We start from the raw sequence: 21,523 nt of genomic DNA, 5'->3' as shown, positions 1-21,523 counted from the left end.
GCGTAGCATGAGGGCTATGAATTCAGATAATAGAAGACAAAGAATATGTGAATATCGGCGCAACAAAATACATCATACTGCCTTCGCATAAGGCAGTGAAGACATCGTAGGTCTTGTAAGGTGAATATATTTCCCCCGAGGCCTCAAGGAGACCTGGTGTCAATAAATACGTCTTTTCCCTCGACACCCGTCCATTTCCTTCCCTTTTTTTTTTTTTTTTTTAAAAGCTAAAAATGATTCCCCATCTCTGCAACGCACGGCCGGTTGTGGAAAGTATAATCAGGAATTAGTTTAGCCCCGCTCGTGTTTGTCCGGAGGTTTATTTGAGCTTTATTTCCTCTTTACATCCAACAGCTGTAAAAAAGGATTTCTAGCACGCGGCGGTGCCTTTTTAATGACGCGTTTAATCTCAAAGTCACAAAGACCATTTCATGCAATCCCTAAAAACTCGAGCACCTCGTTATCGAGTTATTAAAAAAAAAAAAGGTATTGTCGAGCTCTGTGTAATTACACTCACGCAAGTGAACACAACGGCAGATATTCAAAATGCGATCTGAGGTATGAAATGAAAGAGGCTCCGGTATCATAGCGCTCAACCTTGATTTAACTTTGAACATCTGGCTGATGGTTTGATTGATGTTATCGGGACAAACAGAGAGAGAGTTTAACCAGCTTCAACCTGCAGACACCGGTTCAGCTTTGTGTGTGTGTGTGTGTGTGTGTGTGTCGATGAAAACGCTCTTATTTATAAAGATGTATTAATGCATCCAGCGTTCTTCTTTGCATTTAAAGGTAAAATACAGTAATTAAATATCTTTGAAACACAATAATGTTATCAGCCACCCAAATGTTATTTATTTATTTTAAAGAAAAGAAACTCTCTGAACTCTGTGGAGCTCCGTCTGGCTTATATCAGCCCGGTTCCTGTTTTAACTTCCCTGCAGTTGAGTTCATTATTTATTTATTTTTTACCAACTTTTTGACTGTCGCCGTCTCACAAAAGGTTTTCGCTCACATATTCTCGTCCATGTTTGAGGTGAAAGTCACTTCTCAGCTCTATATTTAACATTATCTCCCAAAAACAAAACAACTACTAGATTGTTAATTTCAAACCAAAGCATGTTTTCTAGTTGCATCACGACTCGTGTGCATTCAAAATCCATATTCCTAATCGACTTTGGAGTAAAGCAAAGTGAGGGAGGCGCATTCATTCGTACTGACGATAAGAAATGAAAGCCGGCCTCAGCGCTCGCGCCGCCTGTCCTGGTGTTTAATGTTTAACTGCCCTACCCTTGTTGGTGGGAGGAGGAAATGTGTGTGAGAGGAGCGTCTGGCTAACACTACACACTCCGACTGAGGCGAAACCCAACGACTCTGGACTAGAACCTGAGACGACCTCTCATCGGGACTGAGGAGATGGACCACGGCTCGGAGGCCACACACACTGGACCTCTGCAGATAAGACACTAAATATTTAGAACAAAGTCCTCGTGTTTTTTTCGACTGTACACGGTCATGAAATGATACACCTGCTGTGATTTGGAGTTTACCTTCGACTGGGATACTCTCCTTGAGAGTCTTCATCGCAAGTTGTTATCTTGGAAAACGGCTCTGACCACAGAGACTTCGCCCGGACCTGATAAGCTAACGGACCAAATCAATACCTGGAAGAATCAGAGCTCACCGCTCCGTAACCATGAGTGAGGAAATGGAGATAGCGGAGGAGAAAGACTGGAGGGAGCTTGAACCCAACTACCCCGTCAAAATCCTCCTGACAATCTTCTACAGCGTCGTCCTGGCGACGGGCATCGTGGGTAACTCGGTCACCATCAGAGTGACGCAAGTGCTGAAGCGCAACGGCTACCTGCAGAAGAACGTCACCGACCACATGGTCAGCTTGGCGTGCTCGGACTTGCTGGTGCTCCTCATCGGCATGCCGGTGGAGCTCTACAGCGCCATTTGGTTTCCCTTCTCGTCGACGGGAGGCAACGCCTCCTGCAAGATCTACAACTTCCTGTTCGAGGCTTGCAGCTACGCCACCATCCTCAACGTGGCCACGCTTAGCTTTGAGCGCTACGTGGCCATCTGCCACCCGTTTCGCTTCAAAGCCTTGCGTGGGAAACGCACCTCGGCCCTCATCACCTTCGCCTGGCTGGTGTCCGTGCTCGTGGCCCTGCCGTTGCTGGTTGCCACGGGAACGGAGGGACACATTCCCTTCCTGGCAGATACGCCGGTCCAGAATCTGACTTTCTGCACCAATCTGAGGGAGCGCTGGGCGATGTACAGGGTCAGCATCTTTGTGGCTTTCGTCGTCTACATGATGGTGTTGATCTGCGTGGCCTTCATGTGCCGGGCCATGGTCCTCGTCCTTCGGAGGCCTTACGGGTTGGAGGACCGCGCCGCCAACGGAAGTCAGGGAGCGCCCAAGCACGAAAGTTCAAGGGTCAAGGCGGCCAGGAAGCAGACCATCATTTTCCTCGGTAGGTTGTTAGTTTAATATCTTGTTCTGCCAATTGTGTCCAATCAAACAAATGATTTTAGAGCTCTCTGTGTAACTAAAGTGTCCATATTTGCCCGTTGGCGGTGTGTGTGTGTGTGTGTGTGTGTTTTGGTGATGTTCATATATTACCGCCGTGGCTCGGGTTGTTTTGAAAGTGTCAGACAGCCTCTTCATCAGTTTACAGCTGCACTGAAAACACCACATTGTCTGTGTGCCTGGGGTGGAAGTGAGAATGTTATGACCATTTAAGTGATTGATTTTAGACACACACACACACGCACACTCACACACGCACACTCACACACACACACACACAGTGCTTTTGTTAAAGGATGAAAGAAGTGAAGATAAATCTTGCGTTAGCAACTGCCGCATGTTGTCTAGTCATGATGCGGCGACGCGGGACTGAAGTTACTAAATATTTCACAGCATTGTTGCCATATTCTCAGTGATTATTATAGTTGTGACGGTAGTTTAGAACACTCAGAGAAAAAAAAAAAAACCCACAAAGATTAGTACCAAATAAAACAAATACAACTCCACCCTGAAAAAGAGGAACCGCACAAAAGACCTCTCGCACAAGGTTTTCAGGTTTGAGTGCCAAAAACTGCCAATAGTTGGCCAACCCATATAACATTTTGATAGCTGAAATGTCCACGATAAAGAGAGTGTGAGCACACCGGCACCACCTCGGCCCGATGGACATCCGCTATGTCGTTGGACAACAGACACCACAGCCCCTGAGTCAGTAGGACGGCAGCACAGACAACAGGCACCACCGTCCCTGAGTCACTAGGACGGCAGCACAGACAACAGGCACCACAGCCCCTGAGTCAGTAGGACGGCAGCACAGACAACAGGCACCACCGTCCCTGAGTCAGTAGGACGGCAGCACAGACAACAGGCACCACCGTCCCTGAGTCACTAGGACGGCAGCACAGACAACAGGCACCACAGCCCCTGAGTCAGTAGGACGGCAGCACAGACAACAGGCACCACCGTCCCTGAGTCACTAGGACGGCAGCACAGACAACAGGCACCACCGTCCCTGAGTCACTAGGACGGCAGCACAGACAACAGGCACCACCGTCCCTGAGTCACTAGGACGGCAGCACGGACAACAGGCACCACAGCCCCTGAGTCAGTAGGACGGCAGCACAGACAACAGGCACCACAGCCCCTGAGTCACTAGGACGGCAGCACGGACAACAGGCACCACAGCCCCTGAGTCAGTAGGACGGCAGCACAGACAACAGGCACCACAGCCCCTGAGTCAGTAGGACGGCAGCACAGACAACAGGCACCACCGCCCCTGAGTCAGTAGGACGGCAGCACAGACAACAGGCACCACAGCCCCTGAGTCAGTAGGACGGCAGCACAGACAACAGGCACCACAGCCCCTGAGTCACTAGGACGGCAGCACAGACAACAGACACCACAGTCCCTGAGTCAGTAGGACGGCAGCACAGACAACAGGCACCACAGCCCCTGAGTCAGTAGGACGGCAGCACAGACAACAGGCACCACAGCCCCTGAGTCACTAGGACGGCAGCACAGACAACAGGCACCACAGTCCCTGAGTCAGTAGGACGGCAGCACAGACAACAGGCACCACAGCCCCTGAGTCAGTAGGACGGCAGCACGGACAACAGGCACCACAGCCCCTGAGTCACTAGGACGGCAGCACAGACAACAGGCACCACAGCCCCTGAGTCAGTAGGACGGCAGCACAGACAACAGGCACCACAGCCCCTGAGTCACTAGGACGGCAGCACAGACAACAGGCACCACAGTCCCTGAGTCAGTAGGACGGCAGCACAGACAACAGACACCACAGTCCCTGAGTCACTAGGACGGCAGCACAGACAACAGGCACCACAGCCCCTGAGTCAGTAGGACGGCAGCACAGACAACAGGCACCACCGTCCCTGAGTCACAGACCACTGACGAGAAGCAGGACACACGGGAATTCATCACTTCCTGGCGAACTCACTGGTTGTTCCTCGATGTACAATATGCACGGTCAAAACGGTCTCTTAGTAAAGGGAAATAATGTCCTTGTTTCACCAACAATATACAACCTTAAAGGCTGCAGGAGAAATACTTTAATATTGACGCCTTTCCTCTGTTGGTTCATTCCCGCTGCTCTCGTCTTCTGCAGCAGGCAGCTGTTGCCAATGAAACATCTCTGATGTTAAGCTACCTGCTCAGTGTCAAGAACTAGTTTTTTTTTGTTCCTCTCTCGTGGTTGCTAGAGACCATACGAGAGCAAAGGTGAAGGGTGAGTAAATATTTGATTTTACGTTTGTTAGGTGGTCAGAAGCACGATGTTAAATGATTGCTAATGCTGATCGTTGTCTGCTGGATGTCCAAAAAGGCTTTGTCGCTTGGTCTGCTGCCACCAAGTGACTCGAAAATAAAATATATATATGAATGCGCTTGTTTTGGTGCAAAAAGTACCGGACGGAAACGTATGACCGACCGAACGGTGTGTATACATCGGTTCATCTGTGCTGACGTATCATTGCATTCCAGGGAGAGCCATCACCACACGCACACACACACACACACACACACACACACACACACACACACACACACACACACACACACACACACACACACACACACACACACACTCCATGATGTCATGCTACACGGATCACAGCGTTGGAATTCATCGTGTGCTTTTACAATCTCACGTTATCGGGGTTGCCGACGTCAATGTAAAAACACTCAAAGATGTTCATGGCAACGTAAATCAGTGGAATACAAAACATGGCAAGATAACGATAAGACAATGACACTTTTTTATCCTTATGAATAAACTGATTACAGATCTTCCTTTAAAAGCTGTCGAAGAAGTTTTTCCCCAGGACTAAATAAATCTACAGTATGAATCCTTTACACCGTTGAGGGGTTAATATAAGTGAAAATAAGCAGGACCACTGAGACACTAAATATACTATATATTTAAAAATAATGATGGATACACGTTGACTTTCATTTATCTTTGAATAAGATACCGACATATCTGCTCATCTAACTTGACACAAAAGGTTGTTTCTTCTTCCCTCAACATGATTAATAAGTGAGCGGTCCATTCAATTACCAGCCAATGGTACAGCAGTCCAATTATGTATCACGTATTATTATGACGCTGTGACCGTGATGGAGGCTTCGATGGAAATGAGCAGTTATGATCGTAGCGACGTTGAGGAAAAGGAGGGAAAAGAAAGACGACGACAACGGTATTTATTGTTAGGATTATGCAAACGAGTAAGACGATGTTAAGATGATTGATTAAGAAGAGCGATGACATTAATATCTTCGGATGAAGCCTTTCTAAGTAACCCGGTCTGATCCGGCCTCCACATGGCCAAACGTTATGCTCCTTAAATGTGATGCTACTTGTTTTATTAGGTTATGAATACTTTAGTACACGCTTTACTTAAAACTACGTCGGGTAATGCATTTTAGAATTTTTTTTTAGATATATTTGTTGAAATTCTCTTAACATCTCAGCAGCAATCTGACCAAAAAAAAAAACGGAATCTGCTTCATGTCGTTGTCGCAGGAGACCATTCAATAATTTATTATTCATCCCCAAATAAAGGCCCCCGAGCCGGTCGCTTAACAACTGTGAACTCACAAGAGCCATGTTCATTTAGTGTATTCTTGTTGGTTTCTCCAATGTCACATGTCCAAACTTAAAAAAAAAAAAATCTTCTAACTTTTTAATCCTGTAACGTAGAGGCTTTTAATACTTTAATGCTTTTAAGAGATCTTTGAGAGATCTTAAACGCATTTTTCGGAACCGCCAACTATCTCGTACATTGTTCTTATTTATGAAGACCACACAATGAGTGTGAGAGGGGTTCATTCCACGGCATTTCCACAGGTCTTCATCTCTTCAAGAAGTCCGCAATGCTAAAATAAGACCGCGTGAATCATCCTTTATGAGAAATGAGAAAAAGGAATGAATCATCCTTTCTTTAAATGAAGCTGCCTCTTCTGGGAAGTGCCCCTTTAGACTAAAACTGTACTGAACACGCAGCTTAATGAACTCTTCAAGCCACAAGACAGTCCGGACGTTTCTGCCTGAGAAAAGGAAGGATTTAAAAAGGATGTTCCACGTTATTTTGTGTTTTTCCTCAGCTTAACTTCTGTTTAAACATGTAATTACAAAAACACATTATACCTTCTGTTACTTCTGGGAGTCCATCTTCATCCATCCAAAGCGAGATTACAGCACTGGTTTCATATGTTAATATTTATTTGTTCTCGATGATTGAATTCTCAGACTAAAAGTCAGCTTTTCCAGGACATCCACAAGAGATGATTAAAAGATAAATTAGAACTAGCGGGCATTTAAAGGAGCTGTATGTAACATTTAGAGCATTAATATAGCAGTAAACAACAATGTGCTATGTAAATACATAGTGGAGTAATGTCTAGTTGTTATCAGAGCTTCTGCATGACTTGACTTGGAAAGCTCCGGGTTGGGAAGTATGCTGACTTGAAGTCCTCCAGTGATTTAACATTGCACCTCCATAAAGCTGGAGGTCCTATACTTCCCATAATGCAAATCTGCGGGGAACAGATACCACGTGTGTTCTGTTAACAAGGCTGAGAGGTTTAAGAGTCAGTTCACCAATCAGTGTGTTGTCACCCCTGTTGAGCAGGAAACAAGGGTTGCGTAATAAATAAACAAAACGCTGCTGGACAAAATCAAGCTGTAAATGGTAACTTGTTTTTCTGGGAGATTAAGGACTCGGCTAGAAGCTTTTTGAATGCAGCTGCGAGGAATGAAAAGAAGAAGAAAAAAACCCCACATGAATGTATGATTCATGAACCCCATTCGCTCCCAATCTTCGTAGTCTTTCTTTTTCACATCTCAGATAAACTATCTGAAAGATAAATAAGCATACGCGCCATTTCCAAACCCTATATTCATGCAGTCGTTTTTCTTTTGTTTTGTTATTATTGCAGCATCAGAAAAAGAAGATTCACACAGCAAAGTGAAATTGAGTGGATCTGCTCAATGGGTGTTTGGAAGACCACATATACATATAATATATTAATATGTATTAAAGCCTTTGGCTGTGTCGTTTGTTTGAAATGTTGCTTTATTGCTGTTTTTAGCTCAGTTTATTAGTGTCCCTTAAGGAATACCACTACAGTTATCAACAGGAGTGAGGAATAGAGTATACTGAAGGCTGATTCCATAATGCATAGATAAATAAAACCTGCATTATGTTATTGATCATGAAGATTACGCAACGTCTAATAAATGTAATTGTGCAACGTTTGAGTGCAAATGTGGAAGCATCGTTGCATTTAAAACGGTGCTTGATGGCTCGACTTTAAGGGTTCAACAAGGTTACATTTTTAGTCTGTTACCCAGCAGTTTTATATGCTTTTAAAAAAAAAAAAGAAATAAAAAAAAAGAAAATCAAGAGTTGGATCAAAAGTGACACTCAAAGTTTTTTTTATAAAGCTTTTCCAACACTGCGAGTGAGACAGAAGTAATTTTTCCTTCTGTTTGTAAGTCTTACAAGTAATGGGATAACTATGTGACAAAGTAATATTAACACCAACAACTATGTGAAGAAATACATAGTAGTGGTTAGACGGGCCACACTGTACACACCTATCAATTCTACAATAACTACTTCCGAAATTCATAAGCACTCAGCCCTCATAAACAACAACAACTCGAGCAGCAATAAACTGGCAGCTATAGCCTCCGCCGTCGTCATTATGGAATATTACATTTGATTGAATATTACTGCTGGGGTGGGGGAGAGGGGGGGGGGGGGGTCATGACACAGTCTGTTGGCCTTCCCTTATTGGCTGCTGGCTTTTTCCTCTGCAGCATAAATAATCTAAATTTGAATATTAATTGTTATCGCAGTGTGCGGGGGATAGAAGAGATCTGCTGCCCGTTGCATCGGGCGCCGCTCTGTCGCTGCAGTCCGTCGCTCCAGTTCCCGTCACGGCTCCACTTTACCTTGAAGTATAACTTTTAATCCCGGTCGGGGCTCGGCGACTTTTTGAGACTAATTAAATGCAGAGAACATCCTCGTTAAGTTGCCCACTCATCACACCGGGGACAGAAGGTTAATTGCTGTTTTTTGGGGTGGGGGGGGGGTGGGGGGGGGAGTCATTGGCAGCAGGCATTTTGTGAATTGAATATTAATTCTGTTTTGCTGCCTTCAGCCTTTTGACCTTTGACCTTTTTGCGGGCTATTTGTGATTGGAGCTCTCGGTGAGGCCGAATAGATGTGAAAAGACTTTGTTATTCTTCAACACTTTTTGCCAACATGTGTGCGCTAGTAATCCTGTCTTCTCCCTTGTTATCACTGCTGCGTATCATCAATACACACATTGAAGAAAATCTATCAATTATGCTGTCTCTGAATTGATTAGTCCAAGCTAACATTGTTTAAAGGGAATATATCATTCTCATTTTTAGGTCTGTATCTATATATGTGTTTTTCTTTCTCATGCAGAAGTTTTTCCCTTTTAGAATAATTATGGTTTCGAGTCCATATTGGGGGTTATGTCCTGAGAATCACATTTTTAAAGCAATGATCTGTAAAAGCACCTTAAAAGTACTATACATGTATATATTTGTTTTTCTTTCTGCTATCACAGCTACACCCACCTTAAGGTACCCACACAGTAACTCTCTTAAAGGGCCACAGACGCACTTCTAGCTGTCTCTCCAGCTTAGAAACAGAGAGTCTGACAGGTTACTGCACGTCGCCGGTGAGCTCGGCTCTCTACATTGTTGTATTTGCTAAACTGAGAATACACCATGTGCAAACACGCTGACGCCAACGTTACAAGTTCTTTTAGAAATGTCTGAAATAATAAATAAATGGAAATGACTAACAACTAACTCCTGAAAAACAAACTTGAATGCCACCTCCATGGCGTCATGGAATCTCTCGGTGTGTTATCCCTTAAAGATGGTTCATAACTTTCTTGTCTTACCCGCTCCCATCAGCCACTTTCCTGCCAGAACCGGTGCCATAACTCATGAAGTGCAGCGACAGCCCCCACATTGCCACCCACAAACCCTCCTTTGGATCGATGGGGCTTATTTATTACGTTTGACTACCGATCCTTTATCCCCACCGGCCTCTTTATGCTGCTTGGGTGGCTTCTCTTCCAACCATTTCACTATCAACCATCAAATGAACCTCGGGGAGGATTTGTGGAGCCTCTTTTGGGCAGGTTGGTGAATGCACCTCTCCGTTCCCCCTCCCTGACCTTCCCTTCGTCTGCCAGCATCCGCTCTGCGATGAGTGACAGCAGCGTAGTTAAGTAATACGCTCCAGAGCCCTGTGGCCCCCTTGGCAGATAGCATAGCTAAAGGCTGCACTCACCGGGCCACCTGGGAGACAATCCTGCAGACGGCTGTAGACTTGGTCCTTTAAAGAATGTTGATAGTAAAATTGACATATTATCAACTCCTGAGGGCAATGCCCCGTTACGGTATGTACTCCAGCGATGGTCTTTGACCCTTGTCGGGTGCCGGAGTGAGTTTATCGGACATTTTGTTGCAGGGCTGCACGTCACAAGGAGGTTGCCGATGAAGATGAAGATTTACAGGTTGTGAAAACCAAGACAATCCGCCTAAAAGACGTTAAAATGCTCTGAAGAGTTGGAGGAAAGTGAGGTCGAGGAAGCCTTTCCACATCACACATGGTCGATTGATTTATTGTTAATATTGAAATAGTGATAAGGGCAGCTGTAATATTTGTAAATAATTACCAAATGATATTTGATGTAAATGTCATTGATTATTCAGGTTAAAACCTGATATTCACATTATCCTCTTCTGACATTTACTGATGACGTTGCAGATGGAGAGGTACACCTTCACACACATGTGAGCACAGACTGCAGTGATGTTCCCGGCCTCAAAACCTTGAGGAGAGATTAAATGGACTCACTGGCAGCGCATAACTCATCCGGCTCCTATATCATCTGTTGTAAGAACAATGATTCATATTTCATGATATATTTAAGTGTTTTATGACACATTCATAGCACCGTTTCTTATTTGTTACTAGATAATGTGTGCCACATTAAAAGGAGTAAACGTTTTTTTAGCGTCTTTTAGAAAAAACATTTACTTTTTCTTCGCTGAGTCGAGCAGCAGCTGGTCATCGCCTCACTGACACAGTATGATTTCAAGACAATCAACTAGGAAAAAATCAGAGTGAGAAATGAGCAACTCATAAAAGTTTCAAGTCACACTTGCTGAGCCTCCTTATTTTCAGAAATCTATCGCAGCAAAAACTGCTTTCTTCCCCTAATTAGGGGGAATAGGGGTCTTTGTCATGTTGGATGTTGCTGAGGATAAAGGCTGAAAGCAGCAGAGGAAGCAGGTGGTTGGAGGTGCTTTTTAATGTCCTTGGGGACGCAGCGCTTCAAGGAGCTTTGCCTCCATAAAAATAAAAGAAACACAAAAAAACAACCACACTGGCCTGTTTTTATCCTGCTTTATCACCCTAAAGCAGGAGATGAGAGGTGCCCTGTAGGATGAATGATGAATCACGGTTACATGTGATTAAAGGTCCGACTGCTGCATGCTACCTCACAACAATCACATGCACAGTTCAGTACTCATATCTTTTATCAGCGTATTAATGATTAACTTGGATTTGTCAAATAGAACCGAACATTCTTCAATGACTTGTTTCACCGTAGGGCAAAATGAGATAAGATAAAATAACACAAAGATAACAAGACTTGTTCAAAGTGACGAACCCACAGAGTATTATCACCAGCCCAGTGGAGCACTTAGCAGGGTCCTTATATGTTCCCGAGGTCCTATGTTCCCCAAACCGTTAGTCCCAATAGTCCAATACGGACACTTGGTTATGAGCCCTTGGCGTTCACTTAGGTTCAGGCAACAAAAACTCAACTATTTGGTCAGAATAAGGAAAAGAATTGTGATTTGGGTAAAGAAACGTGCCACTTAATGGGGACCTGAAAAAGATGTTCCCCATCTAATATATATAACATGAGCTGATGTGGGAAAACGTGAAGAGGAACCAAGCAATGAGTTGAATATATGAATATATGAGTCCTTGACAACATCAAATCATTTTAAATGTTTACTTTAATGTGTGGTTGAACATAGATACGGTCCAACATTCAGAGTGTTCGAGTATTAAATATTGGACTTGTCAGGTGGAAACAAACTCGTATCCAACTATATGCTAATAAGTAGTGTTAGCTAACGGAGAACAATAGGTTTTCATGCTGCTTGTGGACAAAAAAAACTAAAAATATGCTTCTATTTCTCTTTCTGGTGCGAAGTTAGATAAGAAGATCAATACCACTTTCCTATCTGTCTGTTAAATATAAAAAATAGAGGCAGCAAGCCGGTTAGCTTATGTGATGTAGCCGCCGGTTAGCTTATGTAACGTAGCCGCCGGTCTCAGCGGTCCGTCATTATTTCCTGAAGGTTTTGGAAACTCACGCAGATAACGACTTATTCCAAGTCACAGTGAGCTTTTGTGTAGTAGGGAGGCCGCTGTTAGTTTCCTGTTGTGCGACACTCTGACAACAACAAACATAACGCGTCGATTGTTGCTGCTAATTTGCCTCATTACTAAAATGTGCCACTTTTTTTCCTCCCGATTGGTCGGTTACGCTTCAGTCGCAGCAGGTTTGTTAGTATTGCCAACGGCGTCCCGTTGCTCTCACCAGAGACTGAACAATGATTACAACATTATTCCCCAAATGATTTTCTAACCAATCAGTCTTGAAACTGTAGCTGTGAAGGGGAACACGACTGGATGAATTTACAGCTCACAGCTGCTTGCTTGTTTTAACCATTGAGACCATTTCATCTCTTCTATCTCCCTTTGTCCTCTTTTCCCACTGAGCTCGCCTAGGAGTCATATGGTAGAAATAAATAATACCTACCCATAATGATACCTTTTCTGATCCCTGGTCAGTTCAACCCCTAAATGAGCTGAATGGGGAGAGAGCATTGGTCTGAGGGCGGTGTGAGTCAAAGCTTGTGAAGAACGTTTCGTCTTGCTTATTGTTCAGGAAATGCGCTTCATTTGTGTGTTTGTGCTCCGGGTTATGGATGGTTATTGGTTATTGTGAGGTTAAACTGTTTTTGTTGTAAAGTGGAGGAGTTATTCTTATTTTGGCTTAGTTATCAATCAGCTTCAGGTGCATTACCACCTTCTCCTAGACCGGAGGAGCTAGACCGAGAAGCATATATGTGGCGAAGAAAATTACCTATGTAAATGATCCACAAAACATTCAGAATATGATATCTGGTATAGAGCAAAAGTGGGCAATTATAATTCGGTGATAAGTTGTATTAGAAATATAATGAAAATACAATTTTTTTCGTTCGAAGACCAGAATAAGTTGTATCATTCCCAAGAGCGCATCTTAACGAGCGCTCCAAATATTTCTCCTCTACTTTTTTATTATTAATTATTATTTTATTTATTATCTATATTATTCTGACTCACAAGTGGCCCGATGTCATCAGTGTGTTTTGTGCAATGTTGCTGAAGTGTAAGCGATCTTCTTATAACCAGGGTAGGAATGAGCAGTGGAAAACTTGAGTTTCAATATCCTTATATCGTCAAAGACGTAACCCCATTTCTTTGTGCATCCACTGAACTGTGTGGGAACTTTACAGACATAGGTGTCGGTATTTGAGTGATGGTGTTTTTCAGACAGAAAGCTACATTATTTGACCGCTGGACCGTCTGTGCTCATTCGACCCAAACAGTAAATGCATCGGCCTCTCATTTATAAAGAAACGCCTGATTTAACAAACCCGCTTGGTTAGGTTTGGGAACAGGACTTGCTAGACACTGTGTCTGTGAGTGGACTAGTTAATTAGTGGACTAGCTAATTAGTGATGAATTGATGTGGAAAACAGCATATTGCAAGAGTATATGGCAAATTGTCTGTTGTATTAGTTGATGCCATATGATAGCAGCTAGTTTTCTAACCTAAGCTTATATCCTATGTTCATATTACAGGATGACTAGTAGAAGCAGAGAAGAGAACATATTTAAAAAGTTTGCCCACAACGCTGTGATTGGCTTACAGAACTGCGCCGCCTCCGATTGGTTCGTGCATCGCACACGCCCCCAATCGGCTGATGGAGTACCGTAATCGCTGCAAGACTAAGGCCACATTTACACATAGCCGGGTATTTACAGAAACAAATATTTCTGCCAATCCGTTTTCAAAAATAATGTCGTACACACAAGGTCGTTTTCAAAAAAGTTTCTGTTTATATGAACCCGCATAAATACGCCCCCGGGCGCCATCATCATGCAAACCAATCAGAATTCTCAAAACCAAAAACAACTACGAAAAACACGATCAACTTCCTTTTCGTTTGCAGGCAATGTACCTACGTCTTGGGAGTATAGAAAGCTGAAGAAGGACTGCTGACCTCCGTGCAGTTCTTCGCCTCTGCTCCTCGATGTAAAAAATCAGTTGTGTTTGTAAATACAAACAGGCCAAAAGGGTTTGCATTAACGTACAAATGAGCACTACCTTGACACCATCCATGATCAGTAGCCTAAGTAAACTAACTGTAAACAGGACGCTCACATGACGTGAAGCATTTTTAGTCGCATACTGTGACGTTTGACAACCTAAAACTCTGTTTGACCGAGTTCACACGCAAACACAAAAACTGAGTTTTCAGAAATCTCCACTTTGGCCGGAGTTTTTAGAAATGATCGTTTTCCGTGATAAAACCTCCGTTTTTTTGTAAATGAAAGGCCAAAACACATGAAAATATATGCGTTTTCCCATCGTGTAAACGGGGTCTAAGGGACTGCTTATGAATGAACAAGAGTGTGAAGAGTGTCTTCCTCACTGAACTTCCGCTTGAGCTTCATTGTACACTTGGCTTTTAGCATACTTACCTTGATTTACTACGATAACTAGCACAAGCGCCTTTCGTAGCCTTTTCTAGTGCGAGTGCTTCGTATTCAGACCGAACACGTCGTCACACTGGAGATGTGCACCTTCTTCACAGGATGATCCAGTCCATCTGTTACTGTTACACATCCACCTATACATGAACCGATGGACCTTCACATAAAGTCAAAGTGCAAAGTACAAGAGCGATACCGTCACCGTATTAATTTACGACATTGTTGATAAGCACTCTGGTCGTCCAAGACCAGAGGGCGCCTCCAATGGGATCTCCTGTCCCCTTTTCATCTAAATATATTCTTTGTTCAGCTTTAAATCCTATGAGTCCCCACCGTGATGAGAGCATGAACACAACAGATGTTGTAGACCAGCTCGTAAAGAAAATTAGTCTCCATACATAAAATTATGGGATTATGAATCCACCACCACCAGATGTTTTACAAGCAACATTACCGGCCACATTATTCCACCCCAATAATGATACGAGTTCTCTAGTCTGCATGATCTGAAAGTGAAATGGAAACAAAACCAATTTAAATTGATAGGTATTCCTCCACACTTTGCACGACTGATTTAAAACCCTTTAAAGATGGACCTTCAATTGAAGAGGAAGCTGTAGCAACGCCTTTGATAACAATTTTAACTTTGCGATGTCATTCGAACAGAATTTGAACCCAAAACTGACGCGAAATGAGACAAAAATCCACCCGAAAATAAATATGTGAAGAAAAACGATCTGCAAGAGAATTAGACACATCGGTGCATATTCAATAGGACCCTCTTGGAGATAACGAACCAGATCAGTCTCCTTGAAAATAATTATTATGAACAATATTCCTCTGTGACTCACTCAATGTTATAAATTATTACTCAAGCGCTTCAATGACTGGAGATCTTGTGTTATGCTTAAAATTAATTTGTTCACACTTTTGTGCCTGCCTGACTCGTTCCGAGAGGCTTTTGTGGATAAGATGTAATGAATCATAAGCAGCCTTAATTGACCTTCCCAATCTTCAGTCTTCATGGTTTCAGTTCAACTTTCTATGGTGTTTTACCAAAAAAAAAGACTGCACAATTTATGCCAGAAAAAAATGTAAAAGAATTATCAGAAATTGTTTTGACTTATTTAAAATGAAGGATGCTTTTCTGTGATTTGGCACTACATGGCGCCGTCTGAGTTGGCCTGCGAGTTAAACCCACCCAACTCATAAACTCATTATAATGCAGTTGATATGCCAAAATTCCAATCTACAAAAAAAAAAAAAAAGCTTCTTTATTCTCTCGGTGGGGTGTGTGTGGGTTGAAGGGATGTTTGTACTCGTTGTCACAGGCATTGATGATGTTTGCCTCCAGCGCAGGTTGCTTATTATCCACAAGACTTCATCCGACGTCTCAATAGAAAATCTAACCGGCTCAATAAGACAGCTGCTACATTATTCACTGATCTTAATGCTATGCACGACGTTGAGTTTCTCTTTTATTTTCCTTTTCCCTCACCTCTGTTGTTTGTATTAATTATAAAATATAAACGCTTGACACTTTAATATGTGATACTTTGGTAAAAATATGAAAATAAAAATGTCTTCATCACCAATAAATACATTTTTAATTTTACACTTCTTTTTTTTTTACCCCTCAATGACTAATTGTATCCTTCAATTACTTTGTGTTCACATTTAAATCAATCATCTCGGCTACTGTACATTTTCCCCCATTAGCTCCATCACATTTCTGTCTGTGAACTTTCGTATTGCGTTAGCTACCTAACTTCGTCCGCACTAGCTTGCTGGCTAAGAAGTTTAAACAGTGACCAACTCATGAGAGATTGAAGTAAAAGCATAAAGCTATTTTAATTAAAGTATTTATTGATGCATTAAATAACTAAACTAATAAATCAACGTGTCATCGGCACTCGGAGAGGTCAATTGCTTTTAATGTTTTTTAATGTTCAATGTTGTGTCTTTACTTAAATTTCTTCATGTTCTTTTCATGCGTTCTTGGAAAGGTAGGTCCGAATAAGGACACCGCTTTTACCCGGGTGTCACCATTGATGTAGTGATTAACAGTAATTCATGTAATTACTCTACATTGTGGCCGTGTGGCTCCTGTTGTAGTGCAGTGTGCAACAATGCAAGGATTGTTAAAGCATAAACTTATAACAAGCTTATTCCAAGTGTGCATTGGAGTTGTGAGTTAGTCGTTAGCACCCAGCGTGTTGCCAGTGAACGCTTTTAGTGCGACGCAGCAGCAGCAGGCAATGGTGGGTTTACATTGTCAGCAATGTAATAAAGCTCTCATGTGGCTGTTAGAGAGTGTAATCAGTACCAATGTGGATTACCACATACCATTGGGTTACTTGCATGAATATTTTCCTGTGAATCCTACATGTGCAGGAATGGCGGACCCTGCCACCAACGGTGAAAACAACTAATGTAAATAGAAAATCGTGCTACAGTGAGATGTCTACTGAGTGCAAACTGCAATAAGACTTTATAATAAATCACCTCTGGCCAGATCCTCCAATTGAACAACATCAATAACCCTTTCACTATACTTTATACACACTTATATACACTGTATATCATTTTCTTTATTATTTAATTACATTTTCTTACATTTAATATGTCCTACTCTATATTGTAACCATGCTGGCTGCTGCTCCAAAATATTTGCCCCTGGTAATGAATAAAGTATATATCTATCTATCTAAAATATGAACCCCTATGGAAGTGTAAGGATACACTTTTATCACCAACTTTCGCAGCTGCATGTGACGTTGAGGCCTTCGTAAAGACTTCTGTAGTCACAATCCACAATCCATGAAACAGAAGGAGGAAGAAACATGTTTCACTTGAAGCAAAGGCTCTACTTCCCCTGTTCTCCTGGAGCGTGGAGCGCTCCATCGGACTAAGGAGCTCAATCACACACTCCAATTACCTCAAAGACAGACAATTAATTGTTCCAATAATGTGGTTTAATTGCTTTCTAATTAGCACACAGTTGTATTCCCCCCGTTGGCGTGGAGACGGTAACTCTGTGTGTGTGTGTGTCAGAGAGCTCGGGAACACCACCGATGAGGCTTTTGAGGCGGGCGTATTCAGCGTGTCAAGAGTTGAATTATGATAATAATAGTAGAGATTTAGAAACAACATACGAGTGCTTCACATATACAGAAGAGTGAACACACACTTTCACATTACAGCGGCGTACCCTTCTCTTTGCGGGGACGTTACTGATCTGTGCTGACTCAGTGGCAATTTTCCAGACGAGCGCTTCGACTGTGATCAATGAGCCGGCGTGACCAAATTGAAAATATATATATATATATATCCATCTTGAAGAGAGATACTGCCATTTCATACATGACGTGTTTCCTCGATCGAAGTAAGACCGCCAATGATGAAGACCACCTCGTTGGCTGATCGGTAACAAGCTGCATCATCACTCAAAGTGACATTTTGGTGGCCTGCTTTAAGTTTGAACTCTGTAAAGTTTGAAATGCCATAACTAACTGCCTAAAGGCATCATGCATCAAGTTTTATTAAAACTGGAGGAGTGAAGTGTGATGTTGAGTTAAAAAAAAGAAGCCGTTTGGTCAACTTATGGTCACATGGAGCACCTGCAGTGCGGTTATAAAAAGGAAAGGAATAAAATTGACACGTATGATTGCAAAGAGTGATGCTTTCTAATATTGTCAGAAGCAGCGCTGAGTCATTTTGCAATAATCGGCCCTCCAACTGCAGGTCTGCTACCAACAGATGTGTTCACATTGACTCACTAAACACTAAACGGGCTGCAGGTAAAAACTCCCATCTGCTTGCGGAGTATATTTTGTGGCACATAACTAGAGCAAAACCTTGGTTCTTCTTGTGTCCTTTTCTTACGGGAGTAGTTTGACGTTTTGGAAGATGTACTTATTCAGTTACTTGGACGAGAAGAGAGTGGTATTCATCTGCTCAGAAAGAAATGCAAATAAGAGTATTTCCCAAAACATCACAACTTCCTGCGTTTCCGTGTCTCTTTGCGTGGATTTCCCTTCTCCGACCTCGCTCTTCACCCTCTGTGTTTCTGACTTCTTCCTCAGGTCTCATCGTGGGCTCGTTGATGGTGTGCTGGCTCCCCAACCAGATCCGTCGTCTGATGATGGCCGCCGTGCCCAAGTCCCGCTGGACCATTTCCTTCTTCCGGAGCTACGTCGCTCTCCACCCCGTGGCCGACTCCTTCTTCTACCTGAGCTCCGTCCTCAACCCGTTCCTCTACAACCTCTCCTCCAGGCAGTTCCGGGAGGTGTTCGTTCAGGTGCTGCGGTGCCGCCTCACCATCGAACACATCAACAAGCGCACGGTGCGCAGCTCCAACGCGGCCTCCGGGCGCTTCCTCCGGCCACTGCTGATAAAGTCGCTGCGCCGCGGCAGGGCCGAGCGTCCCACGCTGGCGCACGAGAAGACGCCTCCCACCTTTACCACCTTTCACAGTCAAAGTGACTCGGGAGTGGCTTCAAATACTCAAACTTCCCTCAGCCTGACCGAAGAGTCCGACGCGATTCCCAAAACAAAGACAGATGTGCCATCGGAGAGCGAAGTGTAGCGCGCTGTTATACAATTTTAATGCAAAACAATGAACAGTCAAATGAAACCTGTGGCATCGTAAACAAATAGAGAGATATTTCCATATACACAGTTAAGACAATGTCACAAATGTCATCAACAGATCACGCTCGGCTGACAATTTTGGCATGATAGCGATAGCATGACGGGACTCCCAAGTCAGAAGATTATTATACAAACGTTTAAATATTCAGTTCAGCATGAAGACACAGCTGGAGTTAAAGTTAAAAAAGGTACCCAGCAGAGTTTTTGACCAGCAGTGCGGCTCCTTTTGGATGTTTGCATCTCGTGGGCGAGCGAACTATCCGAGCTGAGTGGCCACAGCTATGACAGCAGGTCAGTTGTGCCCCACATTCATCTCTAAACTCCTCATTAGCATTTTTAGCCTTTAGGTCCTTTAAGTCAGAAAGAGCAGTAAACAAGTAATTAATTTTGGGGAGCCAGCATGAAGTCAATGCGCTGAGAGAATGCACCCGCCCCAAAGTTACCAAGAACACCGCTTCAGTTATTATTCAACCTCCTGTGGTTTTCTATGCATCGAATGTCCTTTAAACTTTGACGTCAATGTCACCTTGTTTACGAGGTTGGTATATGTTGACTGGCATAAACATTTAATTAGTAGTCGTATCCTGCATTTTGTTGTCGGAGAGTTCATTTAATGCACACTTGAGAGTGGCAGTATACGTTTGTTTGTACATGATCTCTAGAAGGACAGCAAGATTATAATCAGTTATACAAACTCATCTGCTTTATGGTGACACAAGGCTAACATTTGGTTACATTTAGGTAAAGATCGTGGTTATTATTTAAAATGTTACTAGATAAAATGTGCTGTTAAAATGACTACTTTACCAAGCTTAGTGGACATGTGTCATCATGGCTACAGTAATAAACACTAAGGTTAGGAAACGACTGATAAAAGAAACCGATGCTTCTTGGTAGAAAATGTGTGAATGGAACAGAGATAGTGTGTTAAAAGACTGGTTCGGGACCCATAGGTGAGTCAGAGGAGATTTTATTAGGGTCGCCAAATAAATAAACTATGTCTTGTATATCTGCAGTACACCTTCGAGCCACAGATCAGAGCAATAAAACAAGAACGGCGTCTAAATGTACGTTGTTCCACCGACGAGAGAAAATGGAAATAGTGAGATTTACTTTTATTTGGTCATTTATAGAAGAAATTGAAGAAGAGGAACGTATTCGTTCAATAACACATGCACAAATTGAAGTTGTGATTTACAAAATGGCCGGTTTACCTCTTCAAGGTAACACAAGATGAGGCTGAAATGGGCAGTAAAAATAGTTAGGAACATTCATTTATGCAAAGATTGGATTCTTCCTCACAATGTAAGGCCGATTGTTCGTTGGGTCATGATTGGTTGTCATTTTTTTTTTTTTTTAAAGTGGGTCCCCAGGAAAAAAAATAAAAAAGTAGGAAAAAGTCACAAAACAACGTCGCCCGACTTTCTTGTTTGCAGCTAGAGGGCGCTGTCAGTTTTATTTTGAAAATGTGTGAAGTTTGGCCATGCAGAGCTCAAAATATTGGCTTTAAAAATGCATTCGACGTGTTTTGTTGGAACTCCAGGACACATTCACAAAAAACTCCACAGGGTACCTTTTAAGGTTCGGGTCGTTCTCAAAACCAACAACTCAACCACTGCAAAAGCAAAACAATATTACATTGTGATGGGACGGCACCAACAACGTCACATTACGTCCTGTCATGACATGGCTCTCTGACACGGTATGCATACCGACGCCTCGTCCATACGACACATTCCCTGATGGTAGAGAACGAGCGGAACTTTTAGGGTAACTTCAAAAAACTGGTTCTTCAAAGTCCATCAGCGGTCATGTCGTCGCTCTCTGACTGTACCACTGCTGCTCAATCTCAATATGCAAACGGTTCTAGTCATTATGGATGCAAAGAATATGCGGTCAGTGCTTTGAAACAGGTTTCTGTATTTCAACATGCTCTTTGCAGCTCTATGTACAGACATGAAGTGGGGGAAAGCTTCGGGGATAAAATCTTTCCGATAAGTCGGTGGCTTAAACATAAAGACTAGCACGTGTGATTTTCTTCATCCGATACCATTTTTCCCCGACTGCAGCAAATTATTAAAACAGCATCATTGTCACACATTGTCTTTTCTTTTTTTTTTTTACTTCCGTCAATCCCACGTAAAGGCTATTGTTCTCGAAAAAAAAAATATAAAAAATAATAAAATCACAGCGTTATATATATATTTATTCTGGAGAGCTTTTTTCCCCCTCAGGCTCAGAAAAATAAATAATGCATCTGAACTCACTATTTTCTTCCTGCAGTATGTCTCAGTTGACCTTGGAGTCCAAGTAAACAAAGACAGACGCGAAGCTGTGCCGCGGCCTCGCGCTCACCTTTCCCCTCGCAGCTGCACCGTTACCGTGTTCCTCGCGTGACGCGCGAGACGAT

The 21,523-nt window shown here is 42.9% G+C and overlaps 1 protein-coding gene across 1 annotated transcript; it reads left to right on the top strand.

Annotated features, from left to right (window-relative positions):
* The first annotated feature begins 116 nt into the window (after window positions 1-116).
* Window positions 117-21,271, top strand: gpr39 (G protein-coupled receptor 39). Its single transcript, XM_034561003.1, has 2 exons — window positions 117-2,480; window positions 18,546-21,271. Exons 1-2 carry the CDS (start codon window positions 1,697-1,699, stop codon window positions 19,046-19,048), a joined length of 1,287 nt encoding a protein of 428 aa, XP_034416894.1. The 5' UTR covers window positions 117-1,696; the 3' UTR covers window positions 19,049-21,271.
* The last annotated feature ends 252 nt before the right edge of the window (window positions 21,272-21,523 follow it).

The sequence above is a fragment of the Cyclopterus lumpus genome, chromosome 21, assembly GCF_009769545.1.
Source record: "Cyclopterus lumpus isolate fCycLum1 chromosome 21, fCycLum1.pri, whole genome shotgun sequence".
NCBI lineage: Eukaryota > Metazoa > Chordata > Actinopteri > Perciformes > Cyclopteridae > Cyclopterus > Cyclopterus lumpus.
Note: the sequence above shows the minus strand (reverse complement) of the source record. Positions and strands in the feature narration are given on the sequence as shown.

Excerpts from the sequence above, each read along its gene's own strand:
- gpr39 (XM_034561003.1), top strand. The coding sequence starts at position 1,697 with ATGAGTGAGGAAATGGAGATAGCGGAGGAGAAAGACTGGAGGGAGCTT. Across the intron at positions 2,481-18,545 it reads GCAGACCATCATTTTCCTCG|GTCTCATCGTGGGCTCGTTG; the intron begins GTAGGTTGTTAG and ends CTTCTTCCTCAG.